General features: G+C 41.5%; 1 protein-coding gene across 1 annotated transcript in view; it reads right to left on the reverse strand.

The window, feature by feature from the left end:
* Positions 1-12,811, reverse strand: part of SUSD5 (sushi domain containing 5) — a 78,221-nt gene extending 65,410 nt beyond the window's left edge. The window contains exons 1-3 of the mRNA XM_010372964.2: positions 12,426-12,811; positions 7,685-7,862; positions 1,311-1,429 (exon numbers count right to left, since the gene is read on the reverse strand). Of these exons, the coding sequence (XP_010371266.1) occupies positions 1,311-1,429; positions 7,685-7,862; positions 12,426-12,537 (409 nt within the window). The 5' untranslated portion in view covers positions 12,538-12,811. The remainder of the gene's footprint in view (positions 1-1,310; positions 1,430-7,684; positions 7,863-12,425) is intronic.
* Positions 12,812-13,568: the final 757 nt, after the last annotated feature.

The raw sequence follows: 13,568 nt of genomic DNA on the forward strand, positions 1-13,568 counted from the left end.
GATACTGCTCTCCCTGGATTTTTTGAAAACCAAGTCACATCTCTCAGTTGCTTGATTGGATCAGTGATGACAGGAGACTCTCCCAACACCCTTCCATAGAAACCAGCAGATGCAGAGCCCTTCCTAGAGAGGGACCCCAGAGCAGAAGGCCCTTAGGGATCACCATGACTCTTACTTTTACCAACTCCTCTGACCCCTTTCTTGGAGATAAGGATTTGGTGCTTCTGGGATGCAGTCAGATGATTTGTATTTTCAACAAGTTCTTCTGGTATTTCACACTATCAGGGGAGTCTGGGAAACACTGCATTACAGAAGGAGTTCTCAACCTAGGCTGCATATTGAAATCACAGGGGAGTTTTAAAAAACCCAGAACATTTAAATCAGAATCTTTAGCGCTGGCACTGAGGCATCAGTATTTTTTAACACCCCCCCGATGAGTCCAATGTGCAGCCAAGAAGAACCTGTGCTCGTTTCTATGACTGATTAGTAAGAAGCTTGCTTCCCCCTCCCTATTCACACGAATATTCCTTTTTCAACCACATGTGTTTCTGATAACAGAGGTGTACTTATTTGGTGCATACAAAATGCTGCCCTTGAGGCTTCTTTATGATTTTCTCCTCACCACTCAGCTGATTTCCCAATAGGAATTTGAATTTTCCTTACTGTGAACAGTTTCCTAAATCCTATACATTTCCTTTTTGGGAAAAAGATATTATTTTCTTTTTAGCGTACTGTCCAATACGAAGAGAGACTGGAGGGCAAGCTTTGAACATCAGCAGCTATATCAGATGCTGCTAGGGCTCTGCCCATATTCTCTGGACACTTTTACCATTCCCATGCACAAGGACTCCTGGTAGGCACCTTTGCCCCTTTGTTGGAAGGTAGCACTCAGGCTACTGGAACCTTTTGCCTGTGCACACGCAAAAAACAGAAGAACCTGGGAATTCATATCTCCTAAAGCAAGCCTTCACCCATGCCTGACAGGTGTGGTATAACTACTCCAGCTCCCTCACCCCAATTGGAAAAACTGGGGTTACATACATACACTATCTCCAGGGGTTTCCTGAGTGATCGAGCCAAAGTGACCTGGCACCACCACTGCGAATTTCGCTCAATATTGCACCGATGCTTGACCCCTCCCTGTCTTGTCCACTTCCCTACCGTGCTATTGGGCTTTTCTTCGGAAGACTTTCTGATAAACCATGTCTAGTAAATCCTCACTTCAAGGTTTTCTTCTAGAGAAACCAACCTAATACAGCAACCCCCAAGAGCACACCCTCCAGCACCTTTAGGAAGACTCTGGCACTGACCTTCATCCTTAATACAAAGGGCACTGTATGTGCCACCAGGAACTGGGTTGCTCTCAGTTCTCACATCAACAGCTCTCATGATTTGCTGTTCTCCACTTCCTTTGCTACACACGGTTGTTCTGAAACACACAAAAAAGGCACTGAGTGAGGAGAACTCCGGGTTGAAAATAATAAGGAATAATTCTCTTCTGCTGTCAGCTCCGAATCAGCAGAGATTTTTCTGATTCATGAGCTCTGTCTAAAAGCATAAATCTGGACACATTTTCTGCAAAAAAAAAAGTCTAAATTCAGAAATACAGGTGATGCTTCAGTTGAAGTAACAGGGATCAATTCGAGTTTCAAAGGCAATATACTGTTGATCTCTTCCAGATTATGTTGGTTTTTATTTCATAAAATTCTGCTCTTTTTTCTCTTATTTTGCTGTTCTTCAAATTTCTTTAGATCTTTAGTTCATGAGCCTTCAGCTTTTTTCCTTTTCTAACAAACATTTAATGTTTTAGATTTCCTTCTATAGTTTTGGCAGCACCCCATGAGTTTGGTTATGTATATTTTTAATATCACTGAGTTCTAAATACATGATAATTTCCATTATAATTTTTTCCCATAATTTATTTAAGGATATCTTTTCTAAACAGCAAATACTTGAATTTTTAAAAGTTCATCTCACAATCTCTGTTTTCTAATTGGAGCCTCTTGTCTACTTATACTTAATTTAATCATCAATCTAATTTAAATCTGCTTTTTATTAGTTCTGCCCATTATCTCTTCCTTTCCTCTTCTTTCTTTTTTCCCACTTTGGATTATCTGAATTATTCTTCTTCACTTTTGGAGGGAGTATTCTCTTTTTTCTCTGTATTGATTTGGAAGTTAAATATCCTTTCACTATTTTCTTCAGTGGTACCCAGAAGTTACAACTTCTTTGACTTATTGAAATGTAATATTACTTTTATCATTGTCCCTAATAATACAACTTGAAATACTTAAAACAGTACATATGAATACACTTAAAACACTTCCCACTTATATAAATCATTTTTTTAGCATCCAGTGTTACTATTACTGCTTCAGACAATTACGTAATTTCAATTGGTCCACATATTTACTCCTTCCATTTATTCCTTTTTGCCTCTCTAGTCTTCCTCATGCAATATTTTCCTCCTGCCTGAAGAGCACTTGTTTCAGTGCAGATTGGATGCAATGAATTCTCTCACGTTTCATCTGTCTGAAAATTTCTTTATTTCACCTTTATTATTGGGAGATATTTTTCACTGGGGGATAAAATTCTAGGTTAGCAGTAATTTTCTTTCTGTACCTTCAAAGTATCAAAAGTCTTTGGGCTTTCATTGTCAGTTTATTGTTCCTCCTTTAAAGACAATCTCAGCATTTTTAATTTTTAAAAATATTCTTTTCTTCATATATGATTCTTCCAGTCTTACCAGGATGTGCCTAGCTGTGAACTTCTTTGTATTTGTCTTACTTGAGCTTTGCAGTGATTCTTGAGTCTGTGTCTGGATGTTTTTCTTCAATTGCGGATCATTTTCATATTACTTTTTTTCTATTTTCTTTTTTCTTTCTCTTCTCCTTTTATAATTCAAATTATATTGCATCTTCTTTGTATTTTACCCTTTGTTGTATAATTTTTCATCCTTTTCCCTCTATTATTGATTCTGGATATCCTCCTCTGAAATATTTTCCAGTTCACTAATCCTCTCTTTGGCTCTTTTTTTAAAAGTCTTTCTTTCTTTCCTTTCTTTCTCTCCCTCTTTCTTTCTTTCTTTCTTTCTTTCTTTCTTTCTTTCTTTCTTTCTTTCTTTCTTTTTTCTTTCTTTCTCTCTCTCTCTTTCTTTCTTCTTCTTTCTTCTTTCTCCTTCCTTCCTTCCTTCTTTCTTTCTCTTTCTCTCTCTTCTTTCTTTGTTTTCTTTTTTTTTTCTTTTCTTTTCTTTCTTTTTGAGACAAGGTCTCACTATGTTGTCTAGACTGTATTTAAACTTTGAACTCCTTGGCTCAAGTGAGCCTCCTGCCTCAGCCTCCCAAGTGGCTGGGACTACAGGCATGCACCACCATGCCCAGCCCTCTTTGGCTCTTTTTAATCAGCTATTAGGTCTATCCATTAATTTCTTAATTTTAGTTACTGAATTTTTCATGTCTAGAGTTTCCATTTAGTTATTTTTACAGTTTCCACCCTCTGCCAAAATTCTCCTTCTCATCTTTTATATCTTTGAACATGTCAAGGATAGTTATTTTAAAGTCTGCATCTACTAATCCTAATGTCTGGAGTTTCTATTACCTATTGTTTCTTCTGAATTTTATTCTACTTGCCTTGTCTCCTCACGCACCTAGTTATTTTATATTGTGAGACAAATCCTACATTGGCTAAATTGTTTGTTGAAATAAATTGAGGTCTAGGATACTATCTCCCTCAAAAGATAATTTTTATTTGATTCTCCTAGATATCTGGAGCACTGGAAATTCAGGGTCATCTCAATCCAAATTCATGGCTATAGAGTATTTGAAGATGTGCTGCTTCTCCCAGGAGGGCCTGCGTCCATTACGTGTGTCACTCTCCATTACGTGTGTCAAAACATCACTATGTACTCCATGAATATATACAATTATTATCTGTCAATTTAAAAAATAAAATTAGGCCAGGCATGGTGGCTCACACCTGTAAACCCATCACTTTGGGAGATGAAAGCCAGAGGACTGCTTGAGCCCAGGAGTTTGAGACCAGCCTGAACAATATGGCAGTACAGTGTACTGTGTCCAGCTTACCCTTAGGGCATAGACCTGCAAGGTCCCAACCCAAAGCAAAACGGCTCACCGGGTCCCCTCCTACGCAGAAGGTGAATTCAAATCTCCATTCTCCTAGTCCCATGTGGCTATTAAAACTGCTATTCAGCTTTTTAGTCACCCTTTAGGGAATCTGCAAAAGTTTCCAGGAGACAAGTGGCCCAAAAGTCTAAATTCATCACTCTAGGCCTTTATCATTCTCTGGATTTAAGTGTACACTCAACATAAATTCATAGAGATATAGGGTAGATGTGCTAGATGTCTACTATGCCATCAATTACAAGATGCACCACACATTTAATCATCGCTTCTCAGTGTGTGGTGAGGGAGTGGAGAACTATGCAGGAAAGGCCCACGGTGGAATGGACATACTAATGGTCAGATGCTTGTTTCCAGAAAATTAAAATGAAAGGATATTGAATAGGAATGGTGAAAAGAGAGTAATATATTTAAAAAAATAAAAAAGGGATAGAAAAACTATTTTTAATACATTGTGTAGTAAATATAACAAGTATATTTTCTTTATTTTCTTTCTTTCATTATTTATTTTGAGACAGAGTCTAGCTCTGTTGCACAGGCTGGAGTTCAATGGCGCCATCTCGGCTCACTGCAACCTCTGTCTCCCTGGTTCAAGTGATTCTCCTGCCTCAGCCTCCCAAGTAGCTGGGACTACAGACGCACACCACCATGCCCAGCTAAGTTTTGTATTTTTAGTACAGACTGGGTTTCGCCAAATTGGCCGGGCTGGTCTTGAACTCCTGACCACAATTAATCCGCCTGCCGTGGCCTCCCAAAATGCTAGGATTACAGGCATGAGCCACTGCACCCAGCTGTATGTTTTCTTTGTAAGGTAATATCATTTCAGCCTGCAGAGATCCACTAATATGCCTTAACACTTTCCAGTAAACCCACAGAAGATGGACCTTTCTAACCGTCCAGTCCTGGCATACAATGCCTGAGAGACCTAAGCCTAGTTGCAAGCTGTCGCTTCAGAATCTGTGAATACTCTGGTTATCTGATGAAATGTTATAGTAACAGAATTATGAAAAAATATTCCTGCTTGACTACATTATGGAAATGCATGAACAGGGTATATTTTGTCTATTCAAGAGCATGGATATAAAACGTAAGGCAGAGAGGACCACAGTTCCAGATTCACCAAAAGGCTTTGGATGTAGCCTCAGTTGTCCCTTTATTCAGTTGCTGCTTCATACTTGGCACATTTGGAGACGTGAGTCAGCATGGCTGTCTATGTTTTCCATGGCCACTTGCCAGCCAGACATCTTAGGATAATCATCTACCAAAGTAGTTCTTGGTGCCTTGTTTGCTTTCACATTTCCTGTGGCATGAAGGAAAAAGTGAAGAGGCTCCTGCCTTCTCTGAGCATGACTAAAGAAGTGTTTGTTTATTTCTGCTTTTGCTGCCTGTGTTTCTGAGATCTTATTAAAATATTTTCCCAGACCAATATCCTGAAGCATTCCTCCTATGTTTTCTTCTAGTAGTTTTACAGTTTTGGGTCTTACATTTCGGGCTATAATCCATTTTGAGTTGATTTTTATATGAGGTGAGAGGTGGGGGTCGAGTTTTATTCTTCTGCATATAGATATCCCGTTTTCCCAGCACCATTTACTGAAGAGACTATCCTTTCACCAATGAGTGTTCTAAGTTCTAGTGTTCTATACGACTGTAGGATGGCCGTAGTTAACAACAACATATCAGTTCAAACAGTTAGAAGAGGATATTGAACGTTCCCAGCAAAAAAGAAATGCTAAATATTTGAGATGACAGACATGCTAATTACCCTGATCTGATCACTCTCCATTACGTGTGTCAAAACATCACTACGTACTCCATGAATATATACAATTATTATCTGTCAATTTAAAAAATAAAATTAGGCCAGGCATGGTGGCTCACACCTATAAACCCATCACTTTGGGAGATGAAAGCCAGAGGACTGCTTGAGCCCAGGAGTTTGAGACCAGCCTGAACAATATGGCAAGACTTCGTTTCTACAAAAAAATTAATAAATTAATAAATTAATAAAAATTTAAAACCAAGTAGGTTTCAGCACTATTGGAAAGATTTCTCCTAGCTGGCCATAACAATTACTTCTCTAAAGGATTCCACGGGTCAGAAACTCAGATAGCCACAGTAGGAATGGCTTGTCTTGCATATAAGGTCTAGGGGCTGAGCTAGCAAGACTCATAGGCTGACAATTACTCAACGGCTGGGGGCTAGAATCACCTAGAGGCATCTTCATTCACATTTTTGGCAGTTAATGCTGGCCACGGGCTAGGACATTGGTTAGGGCTGTTGGCAAGAGCCCCTAACGGAGATATCTCCATGTGATCTGGCCTTCCTCACAGCACACCCATCTCAGCACAGTCAGACTCCTCATGGCATCTCAAGGCTACAAAAGTGAGTGTCCCCAGAAATCTAGACAGATGCAGCATGGATTTTTCCAGCCTAACTTCAGAAGTCAAGTAATCTCACTTTTGCTATAGAGGCAAACACACCTGTTGATGCCAGTGGTGTGAAAAAAATTGTGGCCATATTTTAAAACCTCCATGCCATATTCCTATATATATATATGTAGATGAGTGTCCACAGAAAAAAAGGGATAAAGAATGTATACCAAACAGTCAATAGTCATTATCTCTGAGGTGGAGAAGAAGAGAGAAACTTGCTTTGTACTTTGTATATATATATATGCATTATTTGAAATTTTTGCAATAAGCATGTATTATTTTTATTACTTAAAAAAATTCAAGGCTAAGCAGGGTGGCTCACGCTTGTAATCCCAGAACTTTGGGAAGCCAAAGCAGGAGGATTGCTTGAGGTCAGAGTTCAAGACCAGCCTGGGCAACATAGCAAGCATTTTCTATCTCTACAAAAAATAAAAATAAACAGTTAGCTAGGTGTGGTGGCACATGCCTGTAGTCTTAGCTACAGAAGGCTGAGGCAGGAGAAACATTAGAGCCCAGGAGGTTGAGGCTGCAGTGAGCTGTAACCATGCCACAGCACTCCAGCCTGGTTGACAGAGTGAGACCCTATGTCTAAAACAAAAAAAGAAAATTCAACATAACAAAGTAAGGGGATAAAAGAATTCTGACAGAACTCCAGAAAAATGCTTTTATAAGCAAACTCAAAACATGAACACACGCCAGGCGCGGTGGCTCACACTTTGGGAGGCCGAGGCAGGTGGATCACCTGAGGTAAGGAGTTTGAGACCAGCCTGGCCAATATGGCGAAACCCCATCTCTACTAAAAATACAAAAATCAGCTGGGCATGGTGGCACACGCCTGTAATCCCAGCTAGTTGGGAGGCTGAGGCAGGAGCATCGCTTGAACCAGGGAGGTGGAGGTAGCAGTGAGCCTAGAATTGCACCATTGCACTCCAACCTGGGCAACAGAGCTAGACTCCATCTCACACAAAAGAAAGCAAAACATGAACACACTGGAGGCTATTGCCCACTGAACTCTCCCTGTACTGGTATTTCAACAGAACAATTACTGAGCCCTGTATAAGCCTTGGTGGTGCAATTGGGGTGAGTTGGAAAAGGAGTGCTTGCCTGACTTACCCAAGAGTGCCATCTGCTAACCAGCCAGTGGCACACACCGCAAAGGAGCAATCCTGTACCACTCTCCGCAGCTCGTCTGCAGACACCAGGTGAGCGCCCCTGCTCTTGCAGGAAAGTCGAGCAGCCTCCAGTTCTAGGCCCTGAGAGCCATTCTGAGACTCCAGCACAAAGAGCTTTCCTGTATGGGGACAAGCACAAACACATGTGGATTTCAGGATCCATGGGAAGTTAGTCTCAGCAAACTCATCCTCTGAAAGACGCCAGTTAGAATTGCAGTCCTTCCCTGAAGTTCGAAGTGCAGCAACTACCACATTGCACACCATCCCTGGGATCAAGTGATGATAATTACACTAGCATTTTCATCCTTTTTTTTTTTTGTTCTTCTTCTTTTTTTTTTTTTTTTTCAAAATTAACCATCTGCTCCCGTGTGCCGATCTGGAAAAGCCCTTCAAATCTTTCTTTTAAAATGGTGTTTTACAAATATCACGTGTCAAGGCTCAGTGTCCTAGACTTCCCTAAGTTAGGTCACTTGATGTCTAAGGCACTGATTCAGGCTTCAGCTCTGCTTTCTTCTGCCCCCCTCAGCCCTAGGATGACCCCCTATACAACAGGTTGCTTCCCTTCTCTCTGTCCCTTGCCTTAGTATATTACCAGGCCCCTTTCACAATATATTCATTTGCGTCTGCTGTACTTCTCTCCTGCTGGACAAGAAAACGGGGATGATGTCTGGTACACCTTGGCTTCCAAAGCACATTAATGTATGGACATGTAGTGGGCCTTAAAGAATGTGTGATCAATGGGGGGATGGGAACATGAATTCAGGCAGAGGTGAAAGCCCAGGCTGAAAGCAGATGAGAATTTTAGGCAAGAAAACCATGGTACCAGAGGGAGAGCTGAGGTCCCCAGGAGCCTCCTGGAGGAATGAAGCAAGGCCTTGGGTGGCCCTATCAAGTTAAGGTAAAGGCAGGGGAGAAAACACCTACTTAGAATGAGACCCTTTACTTACATCTGTCACCAACTTTTTCATAATACATCAGTTATTAGACTAAGACACAGCTAAGACACAAGTCATCTGCTTGCAAAAGACTAAGACAAGCCATCTACTTGCAAAATTATTATAATAAATATAATAATTCCCCAACTTTGGAACCAAAAATTATAATAAAAATACAAAAATTAAACAAACATATCCATAGGTGACTGGTACTCCTACATTTAACTATAAAAAGGTAATATCAACAAAACTACAAGGAAAAACAAAAAAATTCAATCCTTGAGGAAAATTTAAACTACTGTCCCTCTCAGTAATCGTTAAAACAGAAAACAAAACTAGCACTCTTGATGTAAGAACCTATGTGCAGTACTGCATACCAAACTACAGAATACACATTCATTTTAGGCACACACAGAATATTTTTAACACTGATTAAATACTGAGCTATAAAGCAAATCTAAAAAAACCTCAAAAGACAAAAATCATACAAAGCATGCCTTTTAGACTACAACAAAGCTAAAATCACTGATTTTATATATGAAACACTTATGTAGTGTTTACTATGGGCTAGATGTTGTTCAAATTGCTTTACAAATACTCATTATATTAATCCTTATGACAACTCTACGACATATGTGGTATTATCATCCTCATTTTATAGTTGAGGTTTAGTATTAATACTTGTCCAAGATCACACAGCAGAGATACAAAATCAGGCAGTAAGCTCCCTGGTAGTGATTTCAATCACTTGGTTATACTGCCTATCAATAACAAAGCAATAACTAGGAAAATCCCCGTGTGAGAAATTACAAAATATACCTCTAAATAAACTGTGTTCAAAGAAGAAATCACAACTGAAATAAAACATGTCAATTCAAGGGCCAAAAACTTATGGAGAAACTAAAGTAGTTTAAGAGAAATTTATAGCCTCAGAACTCATATTATTAATACAAAAAAAGTATGGTTGAGAATCAATGATCTAAGTTTCTAGCTCAAAAAACTACCACAAAAGTCCCACAAAATCAAACCTTCTAAAGTAGGAGGAGGAAATAATACAAGATAGAGCAGAAATCAATAAAACGGAAAGCAGACATACAGTCGAGAAAATAAAGCCAAAAGTTGCTTTTTTCAAAAGAATAATAAAATGGATAAACCCCTAGTATAACTGATCAAGACAAAAAAAGAAAACACAAATTACCAATAGCAAAAACACAAATTACCAATATCAAGAATGAAGGGGAACATCACTACAGATCCCGTGGACCCCGAAATAATAATTAGAAATTATTACATTGCATATGCCACATTAGACAATCTAGATGAAGTGGGGGAAAAACTTTAAAAAGCAAAACTTAGCAATATTGACACAAAATTAATTTTAAACTCTGAATATTTATCTACTAAAGAAATTAAATTTATTATTTAAAATCTTCCTACAAGAAAACCTTCAGACACAGATGATCTCACACCAAAACAAACAAACAAACGCCCTCACCCGCAGAAACCCTTTCAGAGAGTTAAAGAGGGAACAACTTTCCAATTTGGTTTAGGAACCATCATAAGTTTGATATCAACACTTGTCAAAGATATTATAAAAAATGAAAATTACAGGCCAATATATTTCATGAACACAGATTCAATAATCCCAAACCAGCTTCCCTCACTCCAGGTTCAGTTCTAGGTCTTCTTGCTGTAAAATTTTTCCTTAGGGTTCTGCCCACGCACACAATTTCAAAGACCATCCTTATACAGATGACATGTTTTTAGAAATAGTTTCTCTCCAAATCTATCTCTTCAAATATCTGTAATTCATCATACTTAAGCTGAGCATTTCTTCTTCTTCCTCCCATCACCATAGTACACAAATAACTAAATGTAGGAACTGGTGGTAGTTAAGAATTTAGTACCAAAATTGGGGCTCAGAAAATTGAGTTTCTTTAAAGGAAGTATACCTATAATTGTCCATTGAGGAAGTGGGGAAAGAAAAGGAAGGGGAATGAAGAAAAGGAATCATTTCTGGCAAGCAGTAACAAAGAATCATGTCCTCTGGTGTTGTCCTTACTTTCTCTTTGACCAGTGACATTTCTGCCTTTAATTTTCTATGACCCGTATCAAGCTAGAGAGGCACAAAATATTGATCCTTATCCACATGGCATTCCACTTAAACAGTTATAATGGGGTGAAACTCTAAAACCTTAAGGATGACAAAAATATTTATTTAAAAGGAATTAAAATTGGCACAATATATCTTGTTCAAAGGTTAATATTAGCTCCAATTTATTCTACTTGCATTCTTTAAAATCAGCTTAATTTTCATGGTTCAAAGTCAGTCAAAAAACTCTACAGTGAAGAATTATCAGTAGACTGCTAGTAGGTATGGGATTCTTTTGGGGGTGATGGAAACGCTCCAGAATTAGATGCATGCAAACCATGGTTTTCACAACATAATGAATGTACTAAAACCCACTTAACTGTACATTTTAAAATGACAAATTTTATGTGAAATACATGTCAATTTAAAAAATTAACAGTGGTTACTAACAGCCTTCAAAGTTAAAAATGTTTTGTCTCTAACATAGTCTCTGAGGATATGGAGAAATAAGACATTCATCCTTACTTAGGAACGAAGAGTTTTTCAAGCCTGCACTTACAACAGAGAGCACTAAAAACTCTAAGACCTAGAGGGTTTTTTCCTTGGCTTTCCCCTTTCCCTGACAACCATGCTTTTTTTTTTTTTCTTTTCTTTTCTTTTTTTTTTTTTTTTTCGTGTCTTCTAGTTGTACCCAATATCGTTGGCTAAACAAGAATCACATTTTAAAATATACAACGCATCCTAAATCGACGGATGGCTTTTCTCTTTTATCAATCTAATTTGTCCTAAGCTATAACTCCCTCACGGGTGTGAGAACTGCTGGTTTTAAGCTTGCTTCCTTCAGATGCTCCTGTACCATGTCAGCGGGATTTTGTTTCAATATGAAAACACAGCTGAATTAGCTTTTCAAAACGGAATGGATACAGAGCTCCAATCCTGCTCATTCTAGGGCAAGTATTAAAAGCTAAATTCAGGCTCAAAAAACAAGCGAACAAACAAAAAGTGGATAAATTCTCAGAGAACCTGCCATAATCTGGCCCTTCCCCATTTCTCTACCTCATGTCTCAAGGCGTCCCCTGTCCTCCAGGTACTTTGCTTTATCATTTGTCCCGTTTTTCCTGTCACAGCCTTTGCACGTGCTATTCCCTCTGCCCAGGCTATTCTTCTCTCTCTCTCTTTGCCTCGTTGATTCCCACTTATCTTTCACGTCTTCCTGGACCAAGCCAAAATATCCGAGGGAGTTTTCTAACCATCGGCGGTGTCCTCGGGGGCACATTAAATAGACGTTGAGAAACTGAGGGACTGCGGAAAATTACTCCTTAGCAGAGGAGGTTCTAGGGTACCTTAGAGGTGATTTCATTTGAGCTTTCTTGGAGACCTTAGGAAAGCCAGCGGCGGGACTGCGGGACCTGCGCGCTCGCGCTCGGCACTAAGGGAGGTCCAGGCACCAGGCGGGCGTTTGGGCGCACGGGCACGAGGAGACTTGGTGGGCCAGGAGAGGGATGCCGGGTCCCAGGACCGCCGCTCGCTCGTTCCTCTCAGACTTGCGCTTGCCGCTTGCCAGGCTGGTCAGACGGCGCAGCCCCGGCGAGCTACGCCTTCCCTGCCCGGAACCCACGCTCCACCCCCCGCCCGGCCGCCTCCCGCACACTCACCATCCGCCCGCACCGAAAGGCGCGGCAGACCGAGCAGGAGCAGCGCCGCCGCCCAGAGCCCGGGGAGGCTGCTGCGCCAACGGGCAGGCGGGCTGGGTCCCTCGGCAGTCATGGTCCGGGAGTGCGCGGGCCAGCGGGCTCGGGTGAGGGCTCTGGCTGCGCTTGGGGTTGCCCAGGCCACTGCCCAGCGTGCGCCACTCGGCTCTGCGCTCTGCGCTCGGCTCGCGAATCGCAGGCTTCGCGCCGGGCGCGCCGAGAGGGAGGAGCGCGGAGAGCCGGGGGAGGCTCGGGACGCGGAGCCGGAGCGCCTGGGCCGCCGAACTCCCGGGGGGTCTTCTCTGTGGCGCCGAGGAGGCGGCTGTAACCCGGCCCCGCCTTCGCGCTGGGCACCTGGAAACCTCGGTGCCAAAAGGGGCTGCGCCGGACCGCGCGCTCCGGGGGCACAGCGGGGCTGAGGGTGAGGGCGCAGGGAGGCGGGGAGAGTCGCGAGCCGGCCGCAAGGAGCCCCCGCCCGTCTTGGGGACCCTTGGCGAAAGGGTGACGCAGTCTGAGAGGCCGAGCCCCTCCGGCAGGACTGTTAGGAAACGGGTGTCTAACTCTGTCCTCGGCCTCTACTTTTCAGCTGGCCTTCTCCCCCTCCCCACCACCACTTTTTTTTTTTTTTTTTTTTCATCAAGAGAGGAAAATCTAACTTACCTACCACCCTCACTCTAAGGTGTGAAACGCGTGGAATAGCGAAATTCCTCTTTCCTAAAAGCGTAGTTTGAGAGTCACTGAGGAAAGGACAGCTTCAGGAACGCTTCCTTCACCACTTTGCCAGGTACTAGTATTTCTTAAGGAGCAGTAAGAGCACTAATGAGGTTGTCACCATTATCACCCACCTCCCAGATCAGGGCTGTTTGACCTCGAAAGGGTCTGAGATCCGGACTCTATCGGTCTGGTCTGGGAATCTACATTCTAAGTAAGTGTCCCAATGGAGTCTGCTGCAGGGGTCCCTGTTTGACTTCATTCCTTCTTCCTGCTTGCCCCCGGCCTGTCTCCCCACCACGAGCACTTCCAGTGAGAGAAGAACTTGCTTTCTTCATAGGTGGAGTAATAAAGATAAGTATTGTTATAACTGAGGCATGCGTGGTGCTCTACAAT

The sequence above is a fragment of the Rhinopithecus roxellana genome, chromosome 1 (genome assembly GCF_007565055.1).
Source record: "Rhinopithecus roxellana isolate Shanxi Qingling chromosome 1, ASM756505v1, whole genome shotgun sequence".
Lineage (NCBI taxonomy): Eukaryota > Metazoa > Chordata > Mammalia > Primates > Cercopithecidae > Rhinopithecus > Rhinopithecus roxellana.